This window comes from Opisthocomus hoazin, chromosome 3 (genome assembly GCF_030867145.1).
Source record: "Opisthocomus hoazin isolate bOpiHoa1 chromosome 3, bOpiHoa1.hap1, whole genome shotgun sequence".
NCBI classification, from domain to species: Eukaryota; Metazoa; Chordata; class Aves; order Opisthocomiformes; family Opisthocomidae; genus Opisthocomus; species Opisthocomus hoazin.
In genome coordinates this window covers 109002309-109027914 of record NC_134416.1, presented here as the reverse complement: position 1 = coordinate 109027914, position 25606 = coordinate 109002309, and the positions used below count along the sequence as shown (strand labels likewise).

At 38.7% G+C, this 25606-nt stretch overlaps 1 protein-coding gene across 3 annotated transcripts; it reads left to right on the top strand.

Annotated features, from left to right (window-relative positions):
- The first annotated feature begins 180 nt into the window (after positions 1–180).
- On the top strand, positions 181–21392 carry PRP4K (pre-mRNA processing factor kinase PRP4K). 3 transcript variants are annotated; one of them, XR_012763542.1, is made up of 16 exons: positions 181–288; positions 2678–3871; positions 6865–7038; positions 7304–7459; positions 8201–8282; positions 9832–10042; positions 12377–12450; positions 13747–13837; positions 14213–14360; positions 15599–15736; positions 16924–17077; positions 18066–18180; positions 18668–18819; positions 19296–19382; positions 20072–20349; positions 20699–21392. XR_012763542.1 is itself a non-coding variant. In XM_075417206.1 (15 exons), the coding sequence occupies exons 1-15, from the start codon at positions 251–253 to the stop codon at positions 20273–20275; spliced, it is 3018 nt and encodes a 1005-aa protein (XP_075273321.1). In that variant the 5' UTR covers positions 181–250; the 3' UTR covers positions 20276–21392. The 3 variants fall into 3 exon arrangements, 1 of the variants encoding a protein (XP_075273321.1); XR_012763541.1 differs by having other exon boundaries at positions 20072–20833; positions 21347–21392; XM_075417206.1 differs by having other exon boundaries at positions 20072–21392.
- Positions 21393–25606: the final 4214 nt, after the last annotated feature.

The following is a 25606-nucleotide window of genomic DNA, read 5'->3' as shown; positions in this document are numbered from 1 at the left end:
CGACCCCCGCCACCGCTCGGACTCCTCAGTCCCTCCCGCCGCGCACCGGGCACCACCCCGCCTCCGACCGCCCCTTGAGGAGGAGTGGGCGGAGCTTCCGGCCCGCTCCCCGCCCAGGACGCGCAGTTCACTTCCGGCGGCAGGCCCCTCCCTCCTTCCCCCCTCCTCCACCCCCCCCTCGACGCCCCCGCGCGCGTGCGCCGCGGCCCCGCGCCTCCCCAGCGGCGGCGAAGGAGTTTGGAAGTTCAAAATGGCCGCCGCGGCGGAGCCCGAGCTGCGAGCGCCCGAGTAAGAGACCGGCCGGGAGGCTCCTCACGATATCGTCTCGGGGAGGGGGGAGGCGGGAGCGGGGAGAGCGGGCGGGGGAGGCGGGGGAAGGGCGAGAAGCGGCGCGGGCGGAGGCGGCGGGGAAGCGGGTTTGCGGCGGGGGGAGGAGGGGAGGAAGGGGGGGGGGGGGGGGGGGGGGGAATCCTCCGCGTGGCTGCGAGGCCGCTGCCCTCCCGGGCCGGGCGCAGCGCGGAGCTCGGGCCTCCCTGAGGCGAAGCCGGGCCGGCGGTTCCCCCCCCGTCACCCCGCTCCGCTGCGGGCCGCGGCTCCGGCCGGGCGAGGCCTCCCCGCCGCCCGCCCCGCGGCCAGCCCAGCTCCCCCGGGTGCCGGGCGCTCTCGCGTTGTAAAAGCTCGCTGCGCAGGGGGAAGCGAAAAGCGATTTGTTGCCGCCGGCCCCTCCTTCCAGCCCCCGAACTGACGGGCGGCTCCCGGCGGGAAGCGGAGGTCGGGCTGCCGCCTCCCCGCCGGCCGGGCCCGGACGCTCGGGCTGCGTTCCCCCGGGGTCCCGCTCGGCCTCCCGAGGCGTGGGGCTGGCGGCGCCGGCGGGGTCGCGAACGCTCTCTGCTCGGGAGCTTTGGCCCGGAGTGACAGCCTGACGCTTGCTATGTTGCCCCTCTTCGCTGTAGAAATATTGTAGCCGTGCAAACCGCTTCGTATATGTTTTTTCTGCCTTAGAAAGCTGCGATTTGAGGCTTGTTTTTTTTGTTTGTTAATCGTGGGAGTAGAAAACGGGTGAGGCAAAGCACTGGATGTACGTGTGGACCATGTAAAAACGTGAGCACGTGGAGAAGAGAGCTTAGTATTGTATAGAGAAACATAACTGAGACTAATAAGGCAAAAACTGATGATAGGAAGCCCGCATGTAGGGAAAGATGGGTGAAATCTTTTTGCAAATCTTCATGAATTTGCTATAGTTGTTCTTGAATTCAAAAGTAAGAAAAAGTGGGGCTGTAACACCATCATGTCACAATTCCTCTCTATTTAAATCCATTAGCACCTAAACATGTATATACCAATCTGCCTCATCACCACGTGAGATCTTAAAAGGTTTCTCATCCATGTCATTGTGTCTGTGAAGCATTTAAATGAAGTGAAAGTGTATCCACACTTTGATGGAATTACCCCAAATAAACAGATTCCTGTGCATGAAGAAACTCTGAAATGTCTAATGCATATGGATGAAGTTAATAGCAATTTTATAGTTGAGATACAAATGCAAAGAAAGCTGTCAGTCGTATTGGCAGTTGGTAGTGGCGTGAGATAGAATCATAGGATGGTTTGGGTTGGAACGGACCTTACAGATCGCGGAGTTCCAGTCCCCCTGCCATGGGATGCTGCTGTGGTGATGTAGCTCATCCAGCTTGCTTTTACAGAATGGTAAGGTGAGGTTTATTACATAACATTAAAATCAAAACGCTAACAAAATACCTTCCTCGTGCATTTCACTGTCACTTTCTGCCATTAAGAGAAGGAAGACTTATCTGGAACAGCTTGAATGGATGTGGGTTTTGTTGTTCTGTAATTTTTTTATAATGTATTGAAGTACTATTAATGCTTTAATCAGGGACTTATACAGCATCCTGTATCCGACTGGAAGAAATTTTGAAAGATGCAGAGTTCCCATAAATTCTCCTTGTGACATTTCTCTGCCCTTTAGCCAACTTATGTCACTGGCATTCTTGCTCTGGATTGCAAATCCACGTTGAAAAAGTTTTACATGTACACCTTCTCTTTCGTGTCTTTTGTGCCAAATGCAACATAGAGCAAACTAATTTCAAGGCAGTTTGTCCTCTTTCGTTCTGATGTTCTGTTGCCATAATGGTGTGGAGTGTCAGGAGAAAGCAATTAAGACAAACCCCGTTCTTTCTATATTCTCTGAGTAAGCAGTAACGGTAAAGATGTAAAAGAAAAAGCATACAGCTCTGACTTAAGTCTCTGAATATTGTGTATTGTTAACTCAAACAGTCTGTTCCCTTAGGAAGTTTTTCCTTTCAGAGCACTAAAGTCGCAATGGTTTTAGTAAATGATTTTAGTGTATGTATCTGCTAACAGATACTGTCAGTGTTGAACCTAAAAGCATAAGCATTGATTCACCCACACGTTTTGTTTTGTTAGTGCTTTTGCCGTATCTTCCTTCTGTAGGGTTTCTTTTTGCCGTCATAGCCGTCTGTTCATGAGGAAGTGTGTCTGCTGTTATAACTTAGTTACATTAGTCGTGCATTTTTAATTCTCCCAAAGGTAGGTAATTAAATGCTGGTTAGTTTCTTTCATAAAAAGGACTATCAACACAAGATTAAGGACTGCAGCAAGTTGATAATACTGATGTGTAGGGTTGTTTTTTTTTTTGCAGGGTTGAGGATGCGAATGCATCCGAGAAAAGTGTAAATGAAGAAAATGGGGAAGTATCAGAGGCAGACCAACCTCAGAACAAGCACAGCCGACACAAAAAAAAGAAACACAAACACCGAAGTAAACACAAGAAACATAAACATTCTTCAGAAGAAGATAAGGACAAAAAACATAAACACAGACACAAACATAAGAAACATAAACGGAAAGAGGTAGCTGATACCTCTGACAAGGAAGATGGACCAGCTAAAAGAACTAAAATTGATTTTTTAGCTCCTCTGGAAGACTTGGAGAAACAAAGGGCATTATTGAAAGCTGAACTTGAAAACGAATTAATGGAAGGAAAAGTCCAATCTGGGATGGGATTAATATTACAAGGTTATGAGTCAGGATCTGAAGAAGAGGGGGAGATCAATGAAAAAGCGCGAAATGGGACGAGACCTACAGCTAAGTCAAACACTAAGGGGAAATTAGAACCTGTGGACAATAAAACTAGTTCCAAGAAAGGAAGTAAGAGTGAATCAAAAGAAAGGACTAGGCACAGATCTGACAAAAAGAAAGGCAAGGCAGGAGTTGATGGAATCAAAGAGAAGACAACTAGAAGCAAGTCAAAAGAGAGGAGGAAATCCAAAAGCCCTTATAAAAGAAGTAAGTCTCAAGATCAGACAAGGAAATCTAGGTCTCCAGTGCTGAAAAGGCGATCTCAGGAGAAAAACAGAAAGTCTAAATCTCCCCCAGAGGATAGAAATAAGGCTGATGATAAAAGTAAATCAAGAGATCGCAGAAAGTCTCCAGTTGTTAATGAAAACAAAAGCAGAGATCGTGCTAGAAAATCTAAATCTCCAACAGAACTAAGAAGCAAATCCAAAGATAGAAGATCACGGTCCAAAGATAGAAAACCTAGGAGATCAGAGACTGACAAAGAAAAAAAGCCAATTAAATCTCCTTCTAAAGATGCTTCTTCAGGGAAAGAAAACAGGTCCCCTAGACGACCTGGCCGTAGCCCAAAAGGAAGAAGCTTATCTCCCAAACAACGGGAAAAATCAAGAAGAAGCAGATCCCCTCTCTTTAATGATCGTAGATCGAAACAGAGTAAATCCCCCTCTCGAACCCGCTCTCCGGTTAGAAGAGTGAGGAGTAGGTCTGCAGAAAGGAAAAGAAGAGAATCAGAAAGGAGGCGTCTTTCTTCTCCCAGGTAACTTAAAGATGTCATGAACCTTTGCAAAAACATGTTGCAGGATGAACTGTCTTCTAGTTTGATGTTTATCACTTGTTTTTTTCTGAAAATAGCTATTGAAAAAGGTAGTTGGATTGTGTGTTATATTATGACCTTACTTTGTATGCATTCAGTTTTTAAAAAATACTCCCACAGCTGCCAGACATGCAAATTCAGCTTTGCTGGTTGAAGCGTTATTTGCTGCTCACACCATTACTGGGAACAAGTTTTGTAGCTCCGGTTCTCCTTTTGTCACTTGTTTGGATTCAGAATTTGACTTCTATTTTATTTCTTGGTTAATAGTTCTGTTCCTTCCAGGAATTTCTGTGAAGTGAGAGTTCCCTCCACGCTTACATATCAGTGTTGGCTAAAAGTGGATAATTAACCCATTTTCCACCTCAAAAAAAACCCTAACGATAGAGTCAACATGTATGAATGTAAGCAAATCTTTTATATCAAGATGCCCTTCTCACAGTCATTTTTTTCTCACAAATATTTTGTATTTTTCTTCTGCTAGAAGTACGGTAGTGTTGCTTCATTGTTGGTCTGTGGTATGTCATTACCATATTTTGCGTACACTTAAAGGAGAAAGACTAAAATCTTTATAATGTATTTTTAGTCTTGGGCTTTTTTAGCCTATGAAAGCAGTTATCTTGAAATTTAATGTAAACTGTGAGACAATAATTACTAGCATCTCCTCTGAAGCTGATAAGGGCTGGATAGTAAGTTCCCAAGCAGAGAACAATAGGAGTGTATGCATTTTTGGAAGTTAATTCATTAAATGTGAGAAGTTCAACAGGCAGAATAGTTCAGCATTACTTTTGAATAATGAATAATTTAAACCATTTTACCCTGGGAGTTTAGCTTCCCCCAGTCCTAGAATTAAGAGCAAAGAAGTATGAATTTAAAACTGCATATTAGAACCACAAGGATCTGGCTCAGTAAATAAGCACCTAATAAACACGGAAGCCTTTCTGCCTGCATCACTGAAGGTTCCTCTGGTTTCCAGTACGGGGTATCTTCTGCAGGTGCGTTATCAGCTTATTTGTCTGTGCTGCTGCTTAGCAGTACTGCAGGTGCTTTGGAGGATGGCCCCAGTGGTGTTAACCAGATTAAGCAAGCATTGCAAACATTAGGAGTTTATCTGACTGCTTTCTGGTGAATCAGGAATGTATCGGCGCAACCACTAAGTTTCTTTCACATAGTATTTGACTTTTCTTCTGTGGCATTTTGCATTTTTCAGTTTTCCTTTCTCATGACAGCTTGCATTGCAGCCAGTTTGAATTAGTTATCTAGACACTGTTTCAAGTGATGCATGTGTCTAGAATTTTGCTGTCAAATTCATGCTTCTGTAACACCATGAGCAGCATGTGAGTGGGGGACTACTAAGAAATATTTTCTGCTAGAAGTATTTGCAAATCAGTGGGAATCTTTCTTTGTGGGACACCTTGAACTAACCCCTACTATGCTGGAGTTTTAACTACCTGTGATTACTGATGCTGCCAGAGAATTTCAGGAGCTTTAACGAACAGTTTTAACAAAAAAAAATTGTCAGCTTTTTTATTTTTCGTGTTTGTTTCCAGTGTTCTAATCATGTAAGACACTTCTCAGGCCTTTGACTGAAGTTACTCATTATATGACATTACTAACAATTTTTAATCAGCTTCTACTTTTATCTCATACCTGTGATCCCTGAACTGATTTAGTTTTTTTTACAGTTATTTTGATTTGGTTTTGGCAATACAACTGCTTTGTTAGCCAGGAAACCTGGAACTGTCAGTTCATCCTGTGACTTTTTTTTTTTGTAATATTGTTCACAAGAACATTACATGAATTACATGCATTAAAGGGATCAGCCTTCTTCAGCATTTGAGTCTGCAGTAATTTTTTGTAGAAACTGCCAGTACTTCTGCATGGGCGTAAATTTTCCTTCTGTCCCGCTGTTTATTATTTTGCATCACTTCTGTGTGCCTGGTCATTATACGTAGCTAAGGTAACTGAAGCTGATACAACAGTCTCAAAACAAAAAGCCATTACAGAGTGGGTGGAATTAATCTTTGAGACCCAAGAGATTTTGTTCATTGATGAGAGATAACACCTGAAATAGCTTGTCCCAATTTGATTTAAAAAAAAGAAAAAAAGGGGAGGGGAACTGAAATAGAGTAGCAACGTTTTCTTTCGACAATGATGTGGAAATACTGTCCAGAAATTTCTGTTGCAGCCTCATTAGAACAGTTGTTAAATATTTTAAACTTCTATCCTTTGCAATTTTTGATAGAACTCTTGCTGTCATGGAATACAATTGAGCTTTTTAATGTAGTTGTCCATCATTTTTTTCTTGAATAATTGTGAATCTGTATAGACAGGAATGAACAAATTTGAATAGTATATAGAGTCAAACTTGAATTATTTTTTGACAAGGCTTAGTTATACATGTTAGTTAAGAATTTGAGTTTTCACCTGCTGTATTAAAATGTGTGAAATGTTGAAGCCTTCCAGTTCTAGTCCCCAAATTAAAATAGACATTAAAGTAATTGCTGTGGAATAGCATGGTCCTAAATTTCAATACTGTGTTGTAAAGCTGCTGAGAAAATTCTAAAGAATTAGTTTTTGGATTTTATTTATTGTTTAAATACTGTTTCTGATAAACATGAAATCATGCCACTATTTAGGTAAGACTTAAGCACAAGCTTTGTTTTAAAACCTCTCTTAGCTTTGTGGTAGTAATTAACAAGCTCTATTTCCAGAGTTGTCCTGAACTAGACCCGTGTATGGGCACGTATTTCCCAGGGTGGGCAGACACACGGAAGAAGGGCAGCCAGCTCTGCAGCATACTTATCCATTGCTCCCTCCCTCAGAAGCCCATCTGGTGGCACCTCACCTGCAGTAGGATTTTAAAGTGAGCTTTTAGAGGGAATTGTGTGTTTTGTTTTCAGCTTGCTCCTGATTTTACTACCATTCTCTTCCTATAGAACGCGGACCAGAGACGATATTTTGTCTAGACGTGAAAGATCAAAAGATATTAGCCCACCCAGTAGATGGTCCCCATCCAGAAGAAGGTCTCGGTCCCCCATTAGAAGGAGGTCTCGTTCACCCCTTCGACGTAGCCGATCTCCAAGAAGGCGGAGTAGGTCTCCACGGAGGAGGTAAAGACACACTGCATTTCTTAATATATTGTGTAAAACGTTACTAAAAGAATAAAGATTGCTATCTTATGTGTAAAAAGCTGATGCATTTTTTTGACCGTATTTATGTATGCTAGCATAATTGGATTCATTTTGTCCTTTATGAATTAATTTGTTCTATTACTTGGAGTCATTATGTACCTTTGTGTTTTATGGATAGGTTTTCCTCCTGATCTTCAGAAAACCAAACTAACCCAAAAACCCAAACACCTCTTATTGTTACCAGGGATAGAGGCCGAAGAAGTAGATCTCGCCTGCGAAGGAGGTCCAGGTCACGTGGTGGCCATAGACGTAGGAGCAGAAGTAAGGTTAAAGAAGACAAATTTAAAGGTAGTCTGTCTGAGGGTATGAAAGCTGAGCAGGAGTCTTCATCAGATGAAAAGTAAGAATTAATTTCTAACTTGCGCTGGTTATCTAAAAATACAGATCCACTGATGTGGAGAATGAACTGACATTTATCTTCATGGTGTAGTTTTTGGGTTGTCACCTAAAACCTTTATCATATTTCAGTACTTGTGATCTTGTCAAATTACTGTTGGAATGATCTGGAAAACTTCGGAGTATGCAAGAAATATCAAGACCTGTTGGGTAGTGGGCAGACCTGGGGGGATATGTTGTTCAGTTTCTAAATTCAGCTTGATCAGTATCTTTTGAAAATACTTGGTCTGTTTCCGCAAGCGTATTGCTGGAGAAATAACTGTAACAGCTGAAAGGATTAATTGCTATCTGCAAATTTTTTTTGTATTTGCTAAATACCTGCTTAATCCAATTGCATGAAAGTATGCATTCTTAATCAAATTACCAAGGAAGAATGATACCGGAATGAAATTGAACAAGGTCTTTTTTAGTTGTTGTTTTTCTCTTTAAAAGCAGTTACTGTTAGGTGTTTGCAGTTAAAAATGAAATACTCAAAGTCCCAGTGAAATAACAAAAGATAAATTTTATCTGTAAGGAGATGTAAATATACACATTGGGATTTAATACACTTTTGGTTTGTGAGTTACTTGAACAGCTACTGTTTAATATATTTTGTGCTTTCTACACCAAAGATTTGCATTTGGTAAAATTCAGTAGCTAATCTTATGTTTGTGATGTTACATAAAAAGTAATTACATTTTTATAGTCTTGAAGACTTTGATTTGGAAGAAGAGGATGAAGAAGCAGAGATAAGACAAAGAAGATTGCAGCGGCAAGCAATTGTTCAGGTACATGGTTATATTATCATGTGGGCTACAGAAACTAGTTTTATTCTTTTAGTGTAAAATGTGATAAAGGAAGACTCTTAGCCTAATACACCTTATGATAGTAATTACTATTACTACATTTTTTCCAATTAATTTATTGTAAATGTTAGTCACAAGTAAACTTTACACTTCTATTGCAACAGCATTGCTTTTAAGACTGAAGCAACTCTTCTCTGAGTCGTTTTTGTGCTACGGTTGAGCGTTCTCTGGCAGTCCTATGACATGTTAAAAATGATCTGCAGTTAACCTAGTCTGTAGGTTTTCTTTATAGCTGTATCACTGGTATCGTAATGTCAGTGTTGCGTTAAGTTATGTATCAGTTAACCTAGGTGGTCAGATTGTTTCAAGCAGAACTTGTCTGTCTCCAGAACTTCGTAAAGCCACTGACATGGGTTCCTTCTTCATGAAAGTAGATAATGTGTGCAGTTACACATGTGACCTTCTTACTCCTGGTAAGAAGGTAACAGTAGCGACAGTAATATGCGATTGAGAGCCCTGAAAGGGACCGGTGGCCAAAGGGGATGTATTTGTACAGCACAAGTTGGGTATCTTGTTTTAAAGTTGGGATTTGGCACAGTTAGAACATAGTAAGCTCAGTGCTCTAGCATATTTACTTCATGTTTAGTTATAAAAACTCCAGTTATAATGTGCTGCTTATTTTAAGCAGCATTAAAAATACTGTTAGTCATTTGACTTTTGTGCAAAGCCCATTATAAAATCCTTCAGAACTATGAGTGAGCAAAACCATATAAAATAAATTATTTTTAAAGGCTGGTTACACCTGCTATTGGTCCATGCAGGAAGTAAATTCCAGAGCTTCGTTCCCTAAATGGGAAACATCTGCTTGTATTATTGAATAGTTTGACCTTGATAACTGAGTGGTATCAGCGTTTATTCAGTTTGATTTTTAACTTTTGGGAGAGGAAGTGACATTTGTAGAATTTCATACTGCTTGAGTTAAAATAATTTGTAAAGGTGCTGTCTTGAACTTTTTAAATGCATCTGAAATTTTGCAACAATAATGAATGAATAAACAGGATTTCCAATTAAAATAAAAAAACTGAACTAAAAACTACTTTTCTGTTCCATAACACTAATAAAAAAGGAAAAGATTCTAGGATGTAAGATCATTAATTTTTCATTAAAGACTTTATTTCACTACTTGTGTGCCAGAATGGTTTAGTAATAAATCTGTTGGTACTGACATTTTGTGACACACAGCAACATACTTAATCTTCAATAAAAGTCGCTTTTTACAGAAATCTGAAAGTCTGCAGGACATGCATGAATTTTTCAGTCTTATTTTATGGTCTGGGCTGTGGTGCATTGTCGCAAAAGGAGTTTTAGAAAGCTGTATCCCATTCTGCAAATAACCTGTTGCCATTAGAGATGTAGGTGATTGTGAAAGCGAAGATTAAGGTTTAGCAAAAAATGTTAGAAGAGCGAGTATAAAAATGTTTAAATTGTGATAAGCTGTGATGGTGAGATTAACAGTTAGATTTCTTTTTAGAAATACAAAGGCCAGACAGAAGACAGTAATATATCTGTACCATCTGAACCAAGCAGCCCTCAAAGTAGTACACGTAGTCGCTCAAATTCGCCAGATGACATCCTAGAAAGAGTGGCTGCTGATGTTAAGGAGTACGAACGGGAAAATGTGGACACATTTGAGGCATCAGTAAAAGCCAAGCACAACCTCATGACAGTTGAACAGAACAACGGTAAGAATCTGATATCTCACTGTATAGTGCAATTTATGAAAGCTCAACTCTTAAGCAGGGCACTTCAGAAGAGACATTTTGCTTACTTTCCTTATATACTTCCAGACCTGGAAGTAGATTGACTTTTTGGACAGCATTTGAGAATGTTTCTGCGGATGTTATGGTACTTATAACATCAAAATAAAGCTTGCTCGAACTAAGAAGGATCGTATGAATGGAACATGCTCTCTATATTTCTAATAACTCTTAACACAATTCATGCTATCCCCTTGGAAGAGCAAATAACAATGTCTGTCTTTATAGTTAAGAATCACCCTTTGTAACTTCTGTTTTGTTTTGGTTTGTTTTTTACTTATGCATGTTGTTTTCGTAGAAGCTTAATATAGTCCTAGTCTTTATTTTGGGGTGGGTTGGAAACCGTGCCCCTTTTGTCCCTTTTTTTGGTCAGAGCTACTGTGTTAGAAGAACATAGGTGGATCTGTGTCTGCAGTAATTTGAACGATTAAGCCTTTGAGAGTCATTGCTAGTAAGTCCATTTTGGTGGCATAACTTCTTGCAGTGCACCCTCTAGTACTGAAAATCTGCTCTTTTTTCTTTTTGTCTTTTGAAGGTGGATTACTGTGCGTCTTCCAGGTAGTCAAAAGGTGTGACTTAGTTGCTGTGTTGGCTTGAGCTAGTTTTAACCACTTCGGTTTCTCTTTAGAGTTTAATTGCAGCAGCAGGCTGTTTAACAAGGGCTGTGAAACCTGCCCAACCCCTCAGGAAATGGTTGGACAGTTAGCTTGTACTTCATGTCACGCGCTAGATGTATCCTTGGGGGCTAAATATGCTATCTTCTAGTGGATGCTTCTCTTTGAAGTAGTAAAGCTGCATCTCTTTGGGACTGGTGTACTGCTCTGTAGTTTGTCTGGGTGTTCCCTGGAGCAGTTCTTCTGCAATGTAGGTGGAAAGAACTATCTTAGGCGCTCTTCCTTTATCTGCATACCACAAGTTCAGACTTAGTCTTCTTGTATGTAACCGACAATATCTTTCTCCTTTTTTTGTCAGAGGCATATACTGCCTTCTAACTTTGTCCCCTAAAGTATATGAAAATACAACTGTCAACTACATAGACTTTTTTTAAGATATGAAAAAGATCTGTTACACTCAAATCTGGGAATTTTCATATATTGGTGGGATTCTGAGTTGGAAGTGGCTGTGTAACAACAGGTGGAAGCAGTGGATCATCTTTTCTTTGTAAGACCCATTTTTTATTTATATCCTGACCTCATACAGAGGCAGGATAGTAAGTTGCGAAGGAACTGGTTAATAACTCATTGTAGCCCAGTGCAAGTGTGAGTAACTGGAACCAAAGAGAAAGACTGAGGAAGTTGCTGGAAGGGTCTGTGTCTTGAAAAAACAGTATAACCTGTCTAGTGTCAGGTGACAGGTCTGTACATTGAAACAGTGGCGTCAGCACGATGGATGAGAGTTTTTGATGCTGTCAGGAGATTGCAGTCTAGTTATTTTGTGTGAAAGTGGTTGGCTATATGTATCGTGAAACCTGAAGAATCTAAGGTGAACTGTTTATTTTTCTCTATCGCTTAATACCCTGAAGGGAGTGTCTGTGATTTACCGTGGTCATGAAGGGATGCTATGAGAATGTGTTATGAAATAGTTTGAAGTCTACTTGCTCTTACTAATGTGTACTTCATTTATGTTTCTTTGCTTTTATCTTACCAACCAAGTAAAATGTCTTTGGGACTTTAAAGATGATTGAAAGGTGAGAAAGGGATAATCTTGCTCACATTAAAAATGTTTCTCTTAAGCATGATAGTTAACATTGACTGAAAGCTACACACGAGGTCCTTTTTGACAGGGTTGAAGAAAATACTTTCCAAAGAAAGAACTTGTGCGCTTTACAGCTTTGTTTTTTAGCAAAACACCTTGTGATTACCAGAAAAGCCTGAACTTGCATACTGAAAATGCGTCTGTATTTCTTTATGTATACACACAGTCATTTTGTATTTCTTTTTATAAATATATAGTCATTATCTGTAGGGATCATGTAAGTATGAACTTCTTTCTTTCTGCTGTGTGAAAGATTTGAAAGATATTGTACTTAATTTTTCACGGAGGTGTAAGTTTTTGAGTGATCTGAAGAACTTCTCCAATCTGAGTTTTGTATTTCTAGAATGGAAAATGGTATTTTCTAGAAACATTAGCAGAGCTGCCCGTTTCAAACATACTGATCTTAGATTATACTGTAAAGATACCAAGTCATGAATTATACTGGTAACAGACTTAATAGTTTGTCGTCTTTTTCTTGTTGAGTAATCTAAATTTTATTTTAAGGTTCAGCTCAGAAGAAACTGCTAGCTCCTGATATGTTCACGGAATCAGATGACATGTTCGCTGCATACTTTGATGTAGGTAATTCTTGGAGACTAAATGTATGATTCTTTTTTCTTGGTTTTTGTTAGTTACTGTAGTTTGAGGTTTGTGGGAACTTTGCTTTGTAAAAGCATGTGTAACAGTGGATGGTATGTTCTGAATCTTTGATCAGCCAAAGCACAGTAATTCTTAATTAATGTTTCAGTTAAAAAAAACATGCTGAAATTATTGGGAGTATTATCAGAGTAAGCAATCGGGGAATTCACCTGCTGTTTGAGTAGGACCTATAATGGCACACAGTAAGAAACCTATTTATAAGTTAAGCTTTATGGTAATGTTGCCATGCTGCACTGTGCTAATACGTGCTTTTTTCAGAGGTTCATGTATGGTTAATTAAAAACTGTCTCTGTAAGACAGGTTACTTTGCTGATGATGCTGTGTTGGAGTAGTGTGGTTTGTTTGGTGGTTGGGTTTTTTTTTTTTTTCTTCTGAGTGAAGAGATACATTTCCTGATTCTACTTTTGCACTGTTCCAGCAGCCTTTCTCTAAATGTTCTGAAGTGGCCTGCATATGTTGGCAGTCCAGTGACCAGTTGTGAGACTTTACTTGCCATTCTTTGTAAATCTGCCTCACTGTTGCTGATGCGCAACACTGAGAGAATAAGACAACAACTTTCTTTTTAACTTAGAAATTCTCCAGTTAATACGCGTTCATGGCAGACGTGATCTATTAGTTATGGCAGAAGCATTGGTGACAAAAGGCTGCATGGTGTCACTCTAGTGACACTGTTAATTATAATAGTAATGAAAAAATCAAACACCCTTGGACCTGGCATAAGATAAATACTTGAAGGATCGTGTAGGGTGGGGGATGTCAACTGTGAAGTGTAGTAATTTTATGATTGTAAGTATATTAGTATGAAATCTGTGAGGTGACACTGAGCAGAAATTCAAGGCTTAAACAGTTACATTTTCTCCACTAAACTTTTTTACTACAAACATACTGTAAGTGAAAAGTCTTATTCATATGGTCCAAAGCGTGCATTCTTACATGACTTGTGTAAATTTCTTGTGGGTATTAAATGAAACTTAGCCCATTTGAGTTCAATAATGGTTCTGTTGGTTGTTCCGATCCTCTTTGCTTGGATTGGTCTTTAGATACTGGTAAGTAAACAGCATTTTGTGTTCAGTAGTTTCTCTCCTACAAGATAAGTGTGTTTGTACTGTGGAAAGGAGCAATGTTTCAAAAGGAAAAAAGGGTTTTTGGTGAGTAAAGGTCAACGAAAAACATAGAGCACACAAGCAAAGCTGTTACTTTTCTTTTTATTTCAGAGTGCTCGTCTAAGGGCTGCTGGGTTTGGAAAAGACTTCAAAGAAAACCCCAATCTCAGGGATAACTGGACTGATGCAGAAGGCTATTACCGTAAGTTGTATTTGTTGGTTTGCAAGGACAGCTATAACAAGGGTGCTGAACAGAAAAGATCCTCATGTAAAAGTACTGAAACATGATTCTAATGTAAATGTACCGCAGTGCCCTCACTGAGCATGTAATGCAATGGTTAAAATGACCATGCAGGTTTTAACCTCAGTTATGAAAAGATACCAGACTTACAGAATCACAGTTCGTTCTCCAGAATTTCCACAGAGCTAAGCGATACAAAACATTGTACACTATGAAATTAAGTCATTATAGAGTTTATCCTGTTTTTCTGAATTATACAGATGGTTTATTTGTAATAAAAAGTTTCATTGTGTATGTCACTCATAACTCTTTGAATTACTTGATTTTATCCTTCAGGTGTTAATATAGGTGAAGTTCTAGATAAACGTTACAATGTCTATGGTTACACTGGTCAGGGAGTCTTCAGTAACGTAGTGCGAGCCAGGGACATGGCGAGAGCAAACCAAGAAGTAGCGGTTAAAATCATCAGGAACAATGAACTTATGTAAGTAATGGTTTTGTTTAATAACAATAAAACATATGTGACAGTTGGAAGTTTTTCCTGATGTGATTTAAATCTCCCTTTGTTTCAAGTGAAGTGACAGATTACAGCTGTGGTTCCTGCCTTTTCTGCTAATATGAGCCAGATAATGGGAAGCGCTTGAGGACTATGTATCCACACTTCTTTACAGCTATCACAGGAGAAGGGTACTTGCATTTTCATCAGGCACTTTCTCATTTGCAAAACTGCAGGGAACAGTGGTAGCAAGAAACAAGGGTACAGTTAATTATGAGGCCTGTCGAGCACTAAAAATTTTGGAGATGGGAGTTGTGGACTATAAATAATTTTGTTCTGATGGACCAAATCGATTTGGCAGGCTATGGGTTGGAACCTAACCAGTCATCTGCAACTTAGAAAAAGACGTTTGTACATTAATTGTTTTTGTGTGTTCTCTGTGTGTTTGCAAGATCTATAAAAACAGTTGGGACTCTCCCTGTTGAAATAAAAAATAACTGAGGTCATTCAGAATGAGTGAACATTAACAAGTATGATCTATTTAACTGCAATATGTGAGGACATGTCTATAACACTCACTTTCAGTATCTGCTGCGGTATTTCTACAGTCACATATTATGTCCTCGTCCATTAAAGAAAACTTAACATCTTTCCCATGCATTTTACCTTGGAAGTTTTAAAAGTTGTCTTGCTGTGTGTATAACTGGGTTATTTTGAGTCATATGAGTAGGTAGCTAGAAAAGTTGAAGGGAAAAAAAAAAAAGAGAGGGGTGAGAAGCTATTTGGTATGTCATACAGATAATCATTTTGGGTGTGTACTTGACTATAGTCAGTTTAGCTGAAAAACTTTCTTAATAATGTGCATGATTAAGTAGTTTTGTAAAAAAAGCTTCTCATATGAGTGTTGTCTGAAACTAAAGTGTCTTATTACAGGAAGAAATCTAATTTTAGCTTTACATGCAATTGGGAGGGAGGAGGAAAAGATAAGTAGGTTACAAAGGCACAGTGAAGATCAAAGAATGAAATAAACTTAGCCAATGTGTAGACACTGACAGCAAACTGCTGATGTGATTTTTTTTTTGTTTTTTTGAGCCGTGGTACATTAAGTAATGACAAGACACTTTTCATTTTCTGATAATTATAACTGTGCAAGTGAATGTCTAGATTTTAAAAAAGTATTAAAATTTCACTGATTTTGTTTTCTAATCATATTTCTTTGTTTTCAGGCAAAAAACTGGCCTAAAAGAACTGGAATTTTTGAAGAAACTCAATGATGCAGATCCTGATGACAAGTTTCATTGTCTACGGTTGTTCAGGCATTTCTACCACAAACAACATCTCTGTCTGGTATTTGAGCCGCTCAGGTAAGGTGGCAAATATTAGGGTTTCTCTGTAAAAAGTAAAGTACTATTGAGTAATCTTCACCTTTCTGATTTTGGCTGTTGTTTTGATACCTTGTTCTATAGCCAAGATTCAAGAATGCAAGGAACTTTAAAAAAAAAAAAAATTGTCTGGAGGCACAAATCCCTAGACTACTGAACTGTTTCTCATTTACTTAAAGCTTCATTGTGAACTTTCTGCCTGGACAATACTTGAAACAAAATAATGTATTAAGGATGGTTCATCTCACCAGTGCTGCTCTTACTGGTTTATTTTGTGTGCGTGTAACAATATTTTTATTAGTTTTCACAATTCTTTATTTTAAGAGTTTGGATTAAGAGTGCATTCCCAGAGAAGTTCAGCAAATGCTGTATGTTCTGTGAAGAGTACATATATAACAATAGTCTAAGGAAGAATATTGTTAGAGGACTTTCTTTGCATGCTCACTTTTTCTTTAAATAATTAGGCTTTTTTACAGGTTATTTGTAGACACTGTTTTGTGGTAGATGTGGATATATTCATTGCGTTAGTTCCCATTTCTGCTTAGAGACATCAGTTGTTCATATCCTAAGTTTTCTGTGTATGCCATACTTTAGTTTTGGCCATATTTGAGGTGAAGGTAGGTTACATGCTGAAGCAATGCAAATTTTACTAAATTACTGTTATATTTTCATTAGTGAGCCATACAACAAGCCATACATTTGTACATTATTTATATGCAATGATGTTTTTGTCCTGGAATTGTGGTGGTTTTATCTGGTGCTGAAGTCATCACAAAATTGCCTCCTCAACTTGTTTTGTTTGTGTACTTCCTTTTTTATTTATTTCTTCAGCAAACGAGTCCAAAGGCAGTACAGTTCTTAAGAAAATGCTGTTTATGTGGAAATAAGTCCTCTCAACTTAATCTTGATTTAAAAATATGTTCTGAATTAAGTAAGTCCAGTCTAATAAGTAATTATACAGTGTAGGATAGATCTGGTCGACCGGCATTTTTGTTTCATTGCTGTAGCTAACAGAGCGGTATGTATGTTAAGTTGAATGCTGCTTTTCTCCAAAAATGCCTAAAGCTAGCTGGTTTCTTCAAGTTTGTCTTACAGCTTAGGAGGCCACTGTGTTTTTCTTTGTTAAGCTTTTTTCTGTTCTTTCTCTCTTCCTTTCTTTCTTTCAATAGTATGAATTTACGAGAGGTGTTGAAAAAGTATGGGAAGGATGTTGGACTCCACATTAAAGCTGTGCGTTCCTACAGCCAGCAGTTGTTCCTGGCTTTAAAACTTCTTAAAAGATGCAATATCCTACATGCAGATATTAAACCAGATAATATTTTGGTAAGTGATAAATAATTGAAACTTATTTTGCACAGTCTATAGTGTAAAATTAAGCATTTGAAATTAATAGTCTGTTAATTTAGGTGAAGTCAAAGTTTACTTTTAACTGAAAATGTCAAGGGTTCATGTTTTGATATAAAATGCTATTGTTGTATAAATTGTAATTAACAAACATAATACAGCATAGAAATAAAATCTTTTATTTAGTACAATCTTTCTCAGACAAACCTGCATCCACTTGTATCTTTTTAGAAAGGAGAGATCTTCCGAAGTAAGACGGTATCCTTTCTTTAGGAGAAATCTTGGGACTTTTTCCATCAGTAACTGAAAAGTGTTATTGCTTTTTGCAGGATGGAAGTAGGTTGTTTGAGTCTGGATGGAGATTTTGTTTATGTAAATGAGATAATGGGGAAATGTCATTAATACATTTTTTTGTTTGTTTGTTTCTGTTTTGATTAAACTTTCTGGTTAGCAGGGAGTGAGAGCTACATCAGATGAATCAAGCATGTTTCCTTTGGTTTTGCTGGTGGTCATCCCTGTGACAAACTCAAATTTTTATTTTATTTAAAATGTCCTCTTCTTGCCATCACAGCCGTAAAATTTACTATGTAAGCATGAGATATGTGAATAATATGCTGGTTTATGAGTGATACTCTGGATGTTAAAGTGGGAAGTCTAAACTGATACATTTTCAGTATCTGGAATGAAATCCAGGTCCACCAAGGTGATGTTGGTAAGGGAAGAGGACATGAAACTGACCTACTTTGTATTTTGTAGGATCTGATGACATTAACTTTCACTTTCAATTTAAGAAGGTTTTACAGTTTCCTTAGAATGCAGAGAGGAGTGACTGAAGTATGGGAAGAACTTCTAATTTAAAGGCTGAATGTTGTTCTTATCTCTGACTTAAATGTATTGTTACTTCCACAGTACTATTGGTAATTCTGTCTACAAACAGTGTTAATTGATATTTATGTTTAACTTTCAGGTGAATGAGTCTAAAACAATATTAAAGCTTTGCGATTTTGGATCAGCTTCGCATGTTGCAGATAATGACATCACACCGTATCTAGTTAGTAGATTTTATCGAGCTCCAGAAATCAGTAAGTACATTTGGACTGGCTACATGTATCTTAAGCAGTAACAGGATATACGAGTACTAGCAAATGAGAATTTGACTTGAATTTACTCTCTGTTTGGTCTTAGCAAATTACCACTCTGGAAATAAGATGGCAGTCAAAAATTCAGACTTTGAAAGCATGCCTGTGTGACTCTTCATGTGTGTTGGTGGTCAGCTCAGTGAGGACAGGGAGAAGTCATTCTAATTGGTTATAATTATGTTTTAATTTAGAGGTATTGTTCTGACTTCTTGTTTTTTACTAACTTAATTCATGCTGATTAGTGTGGATGTAGGTGAAAACCCCCCTTTCTATAATAGGGATACTGTAAAAGTTAAAAGGCTTGCATCCTGCTTTTACGGTGACTTCTTATTCCTAAGAGGAGGAGCACCAATATAGTTTACACATCAGAATTTTTGTTTTGTGATACTATATTGTTTAACTAGAATTAACTGGAATAACTCTGTTTCAGTTATAGGAAAAATCTATGACTATGGTATAGATATGTGGTCTGTAGGCTGCACATTATATGAGCTTTATACAGGAAAAATACTCTTTCCTGGCAAAACCAATAACCATATGTTGAAACTAGCCATGGATCTCAAAGGAAAGATGCCAAACAAGGTAAGAAAAATAAGTATACGATTTTTAATTAATATCTGAAACTGTTGTAATGAACGGTGGAACATACTTTCTTTTTTCTCTCTGAATTCTGTTTCTTACCATATACATCTTCTCTTAACAGCAAGTAAATATCAGACACCGCTCTGACTGTATAATTTATATTGATTTAAAATCTTATGAAGTGAAAGCATACAGCTTCTTTTTCATAGACTAAGTATAAAGCGAAAGCAGAAACCTTCTAAGCACTGACCTGAAAAAAAATACGTAAGTCAATGGAAGATACTGTATCATTTTTCAACTGGTTTGAACTGTACTTTTTTATTCAATCTAGACATTTCTTACTGTCCTTTTGATACATTTTTCATTAATATTGAATTATTCGTGTTGTAAGAAGTTAGTAGACATTGATGCTAATTGTGGAATTTGTAAGACACGGAGAACTTGCCTGAAACTCTTGCCTTTTCCTCATTTTCCAGATGATTCGAAAAGGTGTGTTCAAAGATCAGCACTTTGATCAAAATCTCAACTTTATGTATATAGAAGTAGATAAAGTGACAGAAAGGGTAAGTCCTTAATGTATCGACTCACCTATTACTTTTTTCCAGGCTTTCCTACTACTACGGTCTTTCAAATGTATCTTGACATCTTAATTACAAATAAGATTTTATAAACGATTAGAATGCCTTTTTGCAGCAGTATGGACAGGATCCGTAGTTATAACCTGGCAACAGAGATTTTTTTCCTATGATTTAGGAACGTGTTGACGACAAATTTAATCTTGGTAGGTATACAGGGTATCTCCACATAGTCTATCCTTAAATTACTAATAGAAGAAACTCTGCCTACATTTTAGAGAAGGTTGTCCAACTTCAGTAAGATGTGCTTATGTTGTAGGAGGTCACTATTCCTTCTGGTACCGTTTTAGCGTAGTATATTTGTCAATAATCACAGAATTAGTGATCAGATGTGGGAACTTTCCATGTGGAATTTTGATGTTCTCCGTCAACTGGGATGTTAGGTTCCTTCGTGCACCCACTGTTGGCGAAAGATGCAGCCTGGCCCAGGCCTGACAGTGTTATTTCCACTCTTCCCTTGCCCACGTGGGGATTTATGAGGCCGCGTGATGATGAGGGGCATTCCTGACCAGAGACAAGAGAACCCTGCAGAAAAGCTGCTGCTGGCGCTCTGTGAAAGGGATAGGGGTTTTGTGCGTTGCTTCTGTTCTACAAGGTTGCCATTTTTGTATTTGTAGGAGAAAGTTACTGTCATGAGCACCATTAATCCAACCAAGGACCTGTTAGCAGACTTGATTGGGTGCCAACGACTCCCCGAAGACCAGCGTAAAAAAGTACACCAGCTAAAGGACTTGTTGGACCAGATTCTAATGTTAGACCCAGCTAAACGGATTAGCATCAACCAGGCTCTGCAGCACGCCTTCATCCAGGAAAAAATCTAAACCAGATGAAGAAGTTCAAAGGGTTTGAGTAATTAAGATACAAAGACTGAAGAAATTTCACAGCAGTTATTAATGTATATAAACATAAATATTTCCCCTGCAAAGTTGAGGAAGAAATGATACATTTGAGCTAACGTCAAGGCTGATATTTCTTTTAGAAATGTTAGAGTAATTCTGTTTTGTGTCTTATGTGAAAATTTTCACTGTAGAACTGTTTTAATTGCCAAGACTGCACAGAAGTACAATGCTAATGTATATGGTTGCAGTTCGTATATATTATAAAAAGAAAAAAGCATCTGTTATAAAAAAGAAAGAAAAAGAGCAGTAATACTGGGTGGTTGATTTGTTTTTAGCAGACTTGGCTTCATTTTTGTCTTTAAAAAATGGCCAGCATAAATGCTGTTTATATTCACATTTTCCTAGGTGTGTGTGTGCAGGCCACAGCAGCATGCCCTTGGTGTAGTCAGTGCCGAAGGGGGTCTGTTCCTTCTTGAGCCTGCCCGCAGGGATGGTCTCCTCTTTTAAAGCAGGTTGTGTACAACTTTCAGTACACTGAAGGTAAGCTAACCCATCAACATCACCGGTGTTTAAGCTGTTATTTTACTGGAACAACTGACAAATGAGAGACAATAGCATTGTGGCAGAATTCCCTGCATGTTTGATAAATGATCTTGTTTTATTTTCTGGCATTGCAACCGTGGCATAGTTACAACTTCTGTTCTGTTCATCACATTTAAAATTTTGAGAGTGCGCACTTGATGGATAGAGCGCCTTCAGTGTACTGTTTCTTATTACTTTAATTTTTTTAATCAACTTGCTATAGACTTTGTATACGTTTTGTTAAATACAATTCACTATGACATAGAACCAATACTTAAGGAAGAGTTTTCATTTAGTAATTACATATGTTGGGATCTCGTTCGAAAGACCTTATATCTAAAGGATAGATAGACAACATAATGAAATTTTTAACTATTTGTATGTCATTTTGAAAGTGTACTGCTTTATGCTGACAGTGTTTCATTTGTTCATTGTTTTCATTATTTGTGATCATGTTGTCTTTCAATACAGGCATAAACCTTCCACTCTTGAACAAAGCATCTGCTTTTTAAAAGCGGTAATTGCTTCTTTACCTTTTATTTCTTTTGTAAATGAAGCTTTTCTTTAAGAAATGTGACTTTAAAGTGTTGTCTCTTGCATAAAACAGTTGACACTTACTTACTGTAAAGTGAAGATTGTTCTGCTGCATGTAAAGTGGACCATGCAGACTTCTGTATGTTTTCAGTATGCATCATTAGATAATAAAGTCTTTTGTGAACAAGGCATTTGTAGCCATTTTTAAAAGAATCTGTCTTCAGTGATGGTAAATCAGGTAATTCGTAAGGACCACCCCTGCATTTCCTATTAATCATTTAATTAAAGGGATTACTAAATATTATGATCTTTGGGAGAGCCATAGGCTATGCTATTTAGATATGTAATTATCAGTGCTTAAACAAAAACAAAGCAGAAAGCCCTACAGATAATGTCTGTCTGCTTTCATTGTAATGAAATTATTCCTGTAGGACATGGGATTAAATTCAGGCTTTAACTAATGTTTGTGCTGTTTTTCTCACTTTTCCTTTTGATGGTGCTGAAAGAGAAAAGGAAAGCGAGTCACAGGCCACTCAACGCCTACTCCATGGGTCTGATTTGCTGAGACACCAACTTCACCTTCCTAACAAGGTTATTTCTGACAGCATGTGTAGATAAACATTTAGCAACCAGTTAAGACAGCTTGAAACATTTGAGTTGGTTATACAGCGTGAGGAAACGAGAATCGAGCTTTTCAGGTCCACAGTGCTGTTTTAATGTTCTCTCTGACAATATTAAGAAGTTCGTCTTCTCAATTTTACTAATATATTCTGAAAAGCTGTGAAAACCCCACTGGTTTCACGTACTTTATGATACTTCTTTGAACTAAGAAGGGTTTTTGTATCCATCTAGGTACATAATGGCAACAATCATGCACTCTTAGTGCACTGAAGAATGGAAAAATGACACAAAGCAGTCATTCTGCTGGTGGGGAGTACCCCACCGAGGAGATGTAATGAACTAACTACGAAAACAAGCAGGAGATGGGTGGTTTTATTTGCCTATTTGGAACCTTCAACCTGTCTCTTCTCAATTTATATTGTAAAATTCTTAATAAAAAATAATCTCTCCTTATTTCCACATATTAAGGGATCTTGGTCATACAGGAAATAAAAAAGTTAGTTTTCATGTTTAGTGAAGTTCTAGTTGCTTGCTGGCTAAATGCAGAAAGTAACTTGCACTTTTACAATAGAGGCAGCACTTCTGAGGGCAGTTTTACACAGATGTAGTAATAGCTTATTCTTTCTGTTGCTTTGTACTTTATTCTTAAAATAGGGATCTAAAACAATGAAATGAGTTGGTGATACAGAAACAAAGCAGTAGAAAAGATGCCCCTTAATGCCTACAGAACTATTTTAAGCTATTCTGGAGAAGCATAAAGTTGCTCGTTTACTTGTTCTTTGTGTTGTAGGTGCAGCTCAAAAGAAGATGATGACTACCAGAAGACATGAACAAAGGTTTCTGTCCTATAAAAGATATGAAAAATACTCTTCATGTGGTTCTGTCTTAATCTTTTGGTTTCCAGCACTCCAATTTAGAATTGATTAACACTGCCGCAGTATTGATAATTCCTGAAACGTGCTGTATTAGAATTTGTTACATAGATGTTCTTGTTTCGTTTCTGGTTGAAGACCTTTTTTAACTATGATTAAATGCAGGTAAATAAGCATTACTGTTTAAATGCAGTTTTCTTAAAATTATAGAATGATCAGTACAAAACCTGTGAAATCTAGGAAGAAATCTGCCATTATATTTGGTTAAAATACATGTGTTTTAACTAGTAAATACTTAAGATGATGAACCTTTTTCTTTGTTTTCAGCAGGTTCATTATGTATTTTAATTCTGTCAGACTGTATTGTTGATGTAAAGACTAGCTGCCAGGGGTTACTCAAACAAGTGGGTTTCAGCCCTCCATCCAGTATCAGCTTCAGCTGACAGTTGGTGTTAGCAGTAACAGAAAATGTTTCGTTCTGGCTTCAAAAGCCTCTGGAATGCAGGACTTTTTGACACTGTTAAGGAACCTCTCCAATTGCAGGCAACGCCTGTCCCGGTAGCTTGTGGTCTCTGAGGAGAGCAGAGTAGCTGCTAGGGCCACTGCAGTCAGCTGAATTCCAGTGGTTGCAGCTTGGGGCAAGCAGAACGGCTGTGCAGGAGAGTTTTCACGTTCAGCTATTTCTCACCTGATCTAAGAGGGAGGATAATTTATCTTTTCCTCCTGCACATGAAGATGTAATTTGTATCTTCACCTGAGTCCTGCACATAGAAAGTTTGGCTAGATCTACAGTGCTAAATTCTGTTTCCTTCTTCCTCATGGTGAGAAGGAGCTTCACTTCTAGCACACTTAGTTTGCCAAGCAGTCAGAAAGAACAAGATACCAGCCCTGTGCAGTTAGAATGTGTTTTTATTACCTTGGTGTGTACTGCTATAATTTAAAAATTAAAAACTGTTTAAGAGTTTTTGATATAATGATTTCTTTAAAAGCTTTTTAATAATACTTTATCTCTATACATAGGGTAAGTGGCATTAAACCTGTGAAGAACCTGTATGTGTGTATTGACCTGTACACAGAAGGCAGACTGGTCTGTGATATCGCTGGAGACAGAGCCATCTTCCGCAGTATGTGTAAAATTGTGACTCGCATGGAGGCTGTTGGCAAGTGGCAGCTGCTTGACATTAATAAAGTATGCTTAAAACTTGCTTGCGTCCTGTCTTCTGTTGTGTGTACAAATGTCATACTGCAAAGCTGCTAAATGCATGATCAATTTTTAAATACACTACAAACAAAGTGTAGTTCTTTGAATGGGATTGTCTGCTGAGGTGTCAGAGCTGTTAAAGAATCTGTGAAAAAGTCTCCCTGAATATGTGTAAAATGGAGCTGTTGTCTTTTGTTAATTTGCCTCTCTCCTGGACTTGGAAGCCGTGTCGGCGCCAAGGAATTGATGCGGATTTCACTTTGGCTTTCCCCGTGCCTTTTCTGATCTTTGATAGGGAGGTACCAGCCTGTGTGAGTTAGGGGATGAAAGAATTACACTGTGTTACGATGAGGGGAAGCTAGGTATTGTTCTAGATAAATCTTTATAAGGGAAAAATTGAAGCTGGTCAAATGGGAGAAGGAGCTTGGTGAAGTGCGTGGAGTGTGTATTTTCATTTCTTAACTTGTGAATTATGTATCAAATTATTAATCTAAGTATATTGTTACACTCATCAGCTGGGTACAGAAGCAAAGCTATCAAACGTCTCCTAGACTTTCATGTCTTAGTTTTGTTCATCTGAACACTTAAATAACTAAAACTTCTGAAAAATAATTATATATTATAATATTATGGCCCTTCCTTCCATGATACACCTGTTGAATGCTTCATTGTCTCAATTATTTCCTCAAAAACACTGATGTTGATGGCTGTGGCCCAGATCTTTCTGTAATGTAGGTACGAGCTAATTATTTACAAAATAGTGAAAGCACATGAAGTGTACTTACAAAGATTCGGTGTTCAGTTGAAGTTCATGAGACATAATGTGAAGCTACATCCGGGCAAGCAGAAATAAAAAGGTCACAACCTAGAAAGTAGATACTGATACAGTCATGGTCTACTCCATAACTAACTATCCATGGTGTTCTTGTTCAAGTGGGAGTGCAACACATGTGGATTTGTGTTCTTTTCAAAAGAAACCAGGAGGGGGTAACTGAGGACAACTCCAGTACACCCTGTTAAAAGGATGGGACTGATCGCTGCTACCAGGAACAAGGACCAAAGAAAGTCTGTGTGGCTTTAAAAAGGAAAGTGGAGTTGGTCAAGGAGGTTGTTGGGCACAGGGTGGCATCTGCAGTAAGGCTGGGGAAAACAAAGTGTTCTCTTGACAGCTCTGCCCTACCACCAGCTGCACATGCAAGGGGCCTGGTGTTTCATCCATTCCCGGTGGCCAGCAGCACCTGAGTCTGTCCATTCCTGGTGGCCAGCAGCACCTGAGTCTGTCCATTCCTGGTGGCCAGCAGCACCTGAGTCTGTCCATTCCTGGTGGCCAGCAGCACCTGAGTCTGTCCATGCCTGGGGCCAGCAGCACCCGAAGCCGTCCGTTCCCGGGGCCGGCAGCACCCGAAGCCGTCCGTTCCCGGGGGCCGGCAGCACCCGAAGCCGTCCGTTCCCGGGGGCCGGCAGCACCCGAAGCCGTCCGTTCCCGGGGCCGGCAGCACCCGA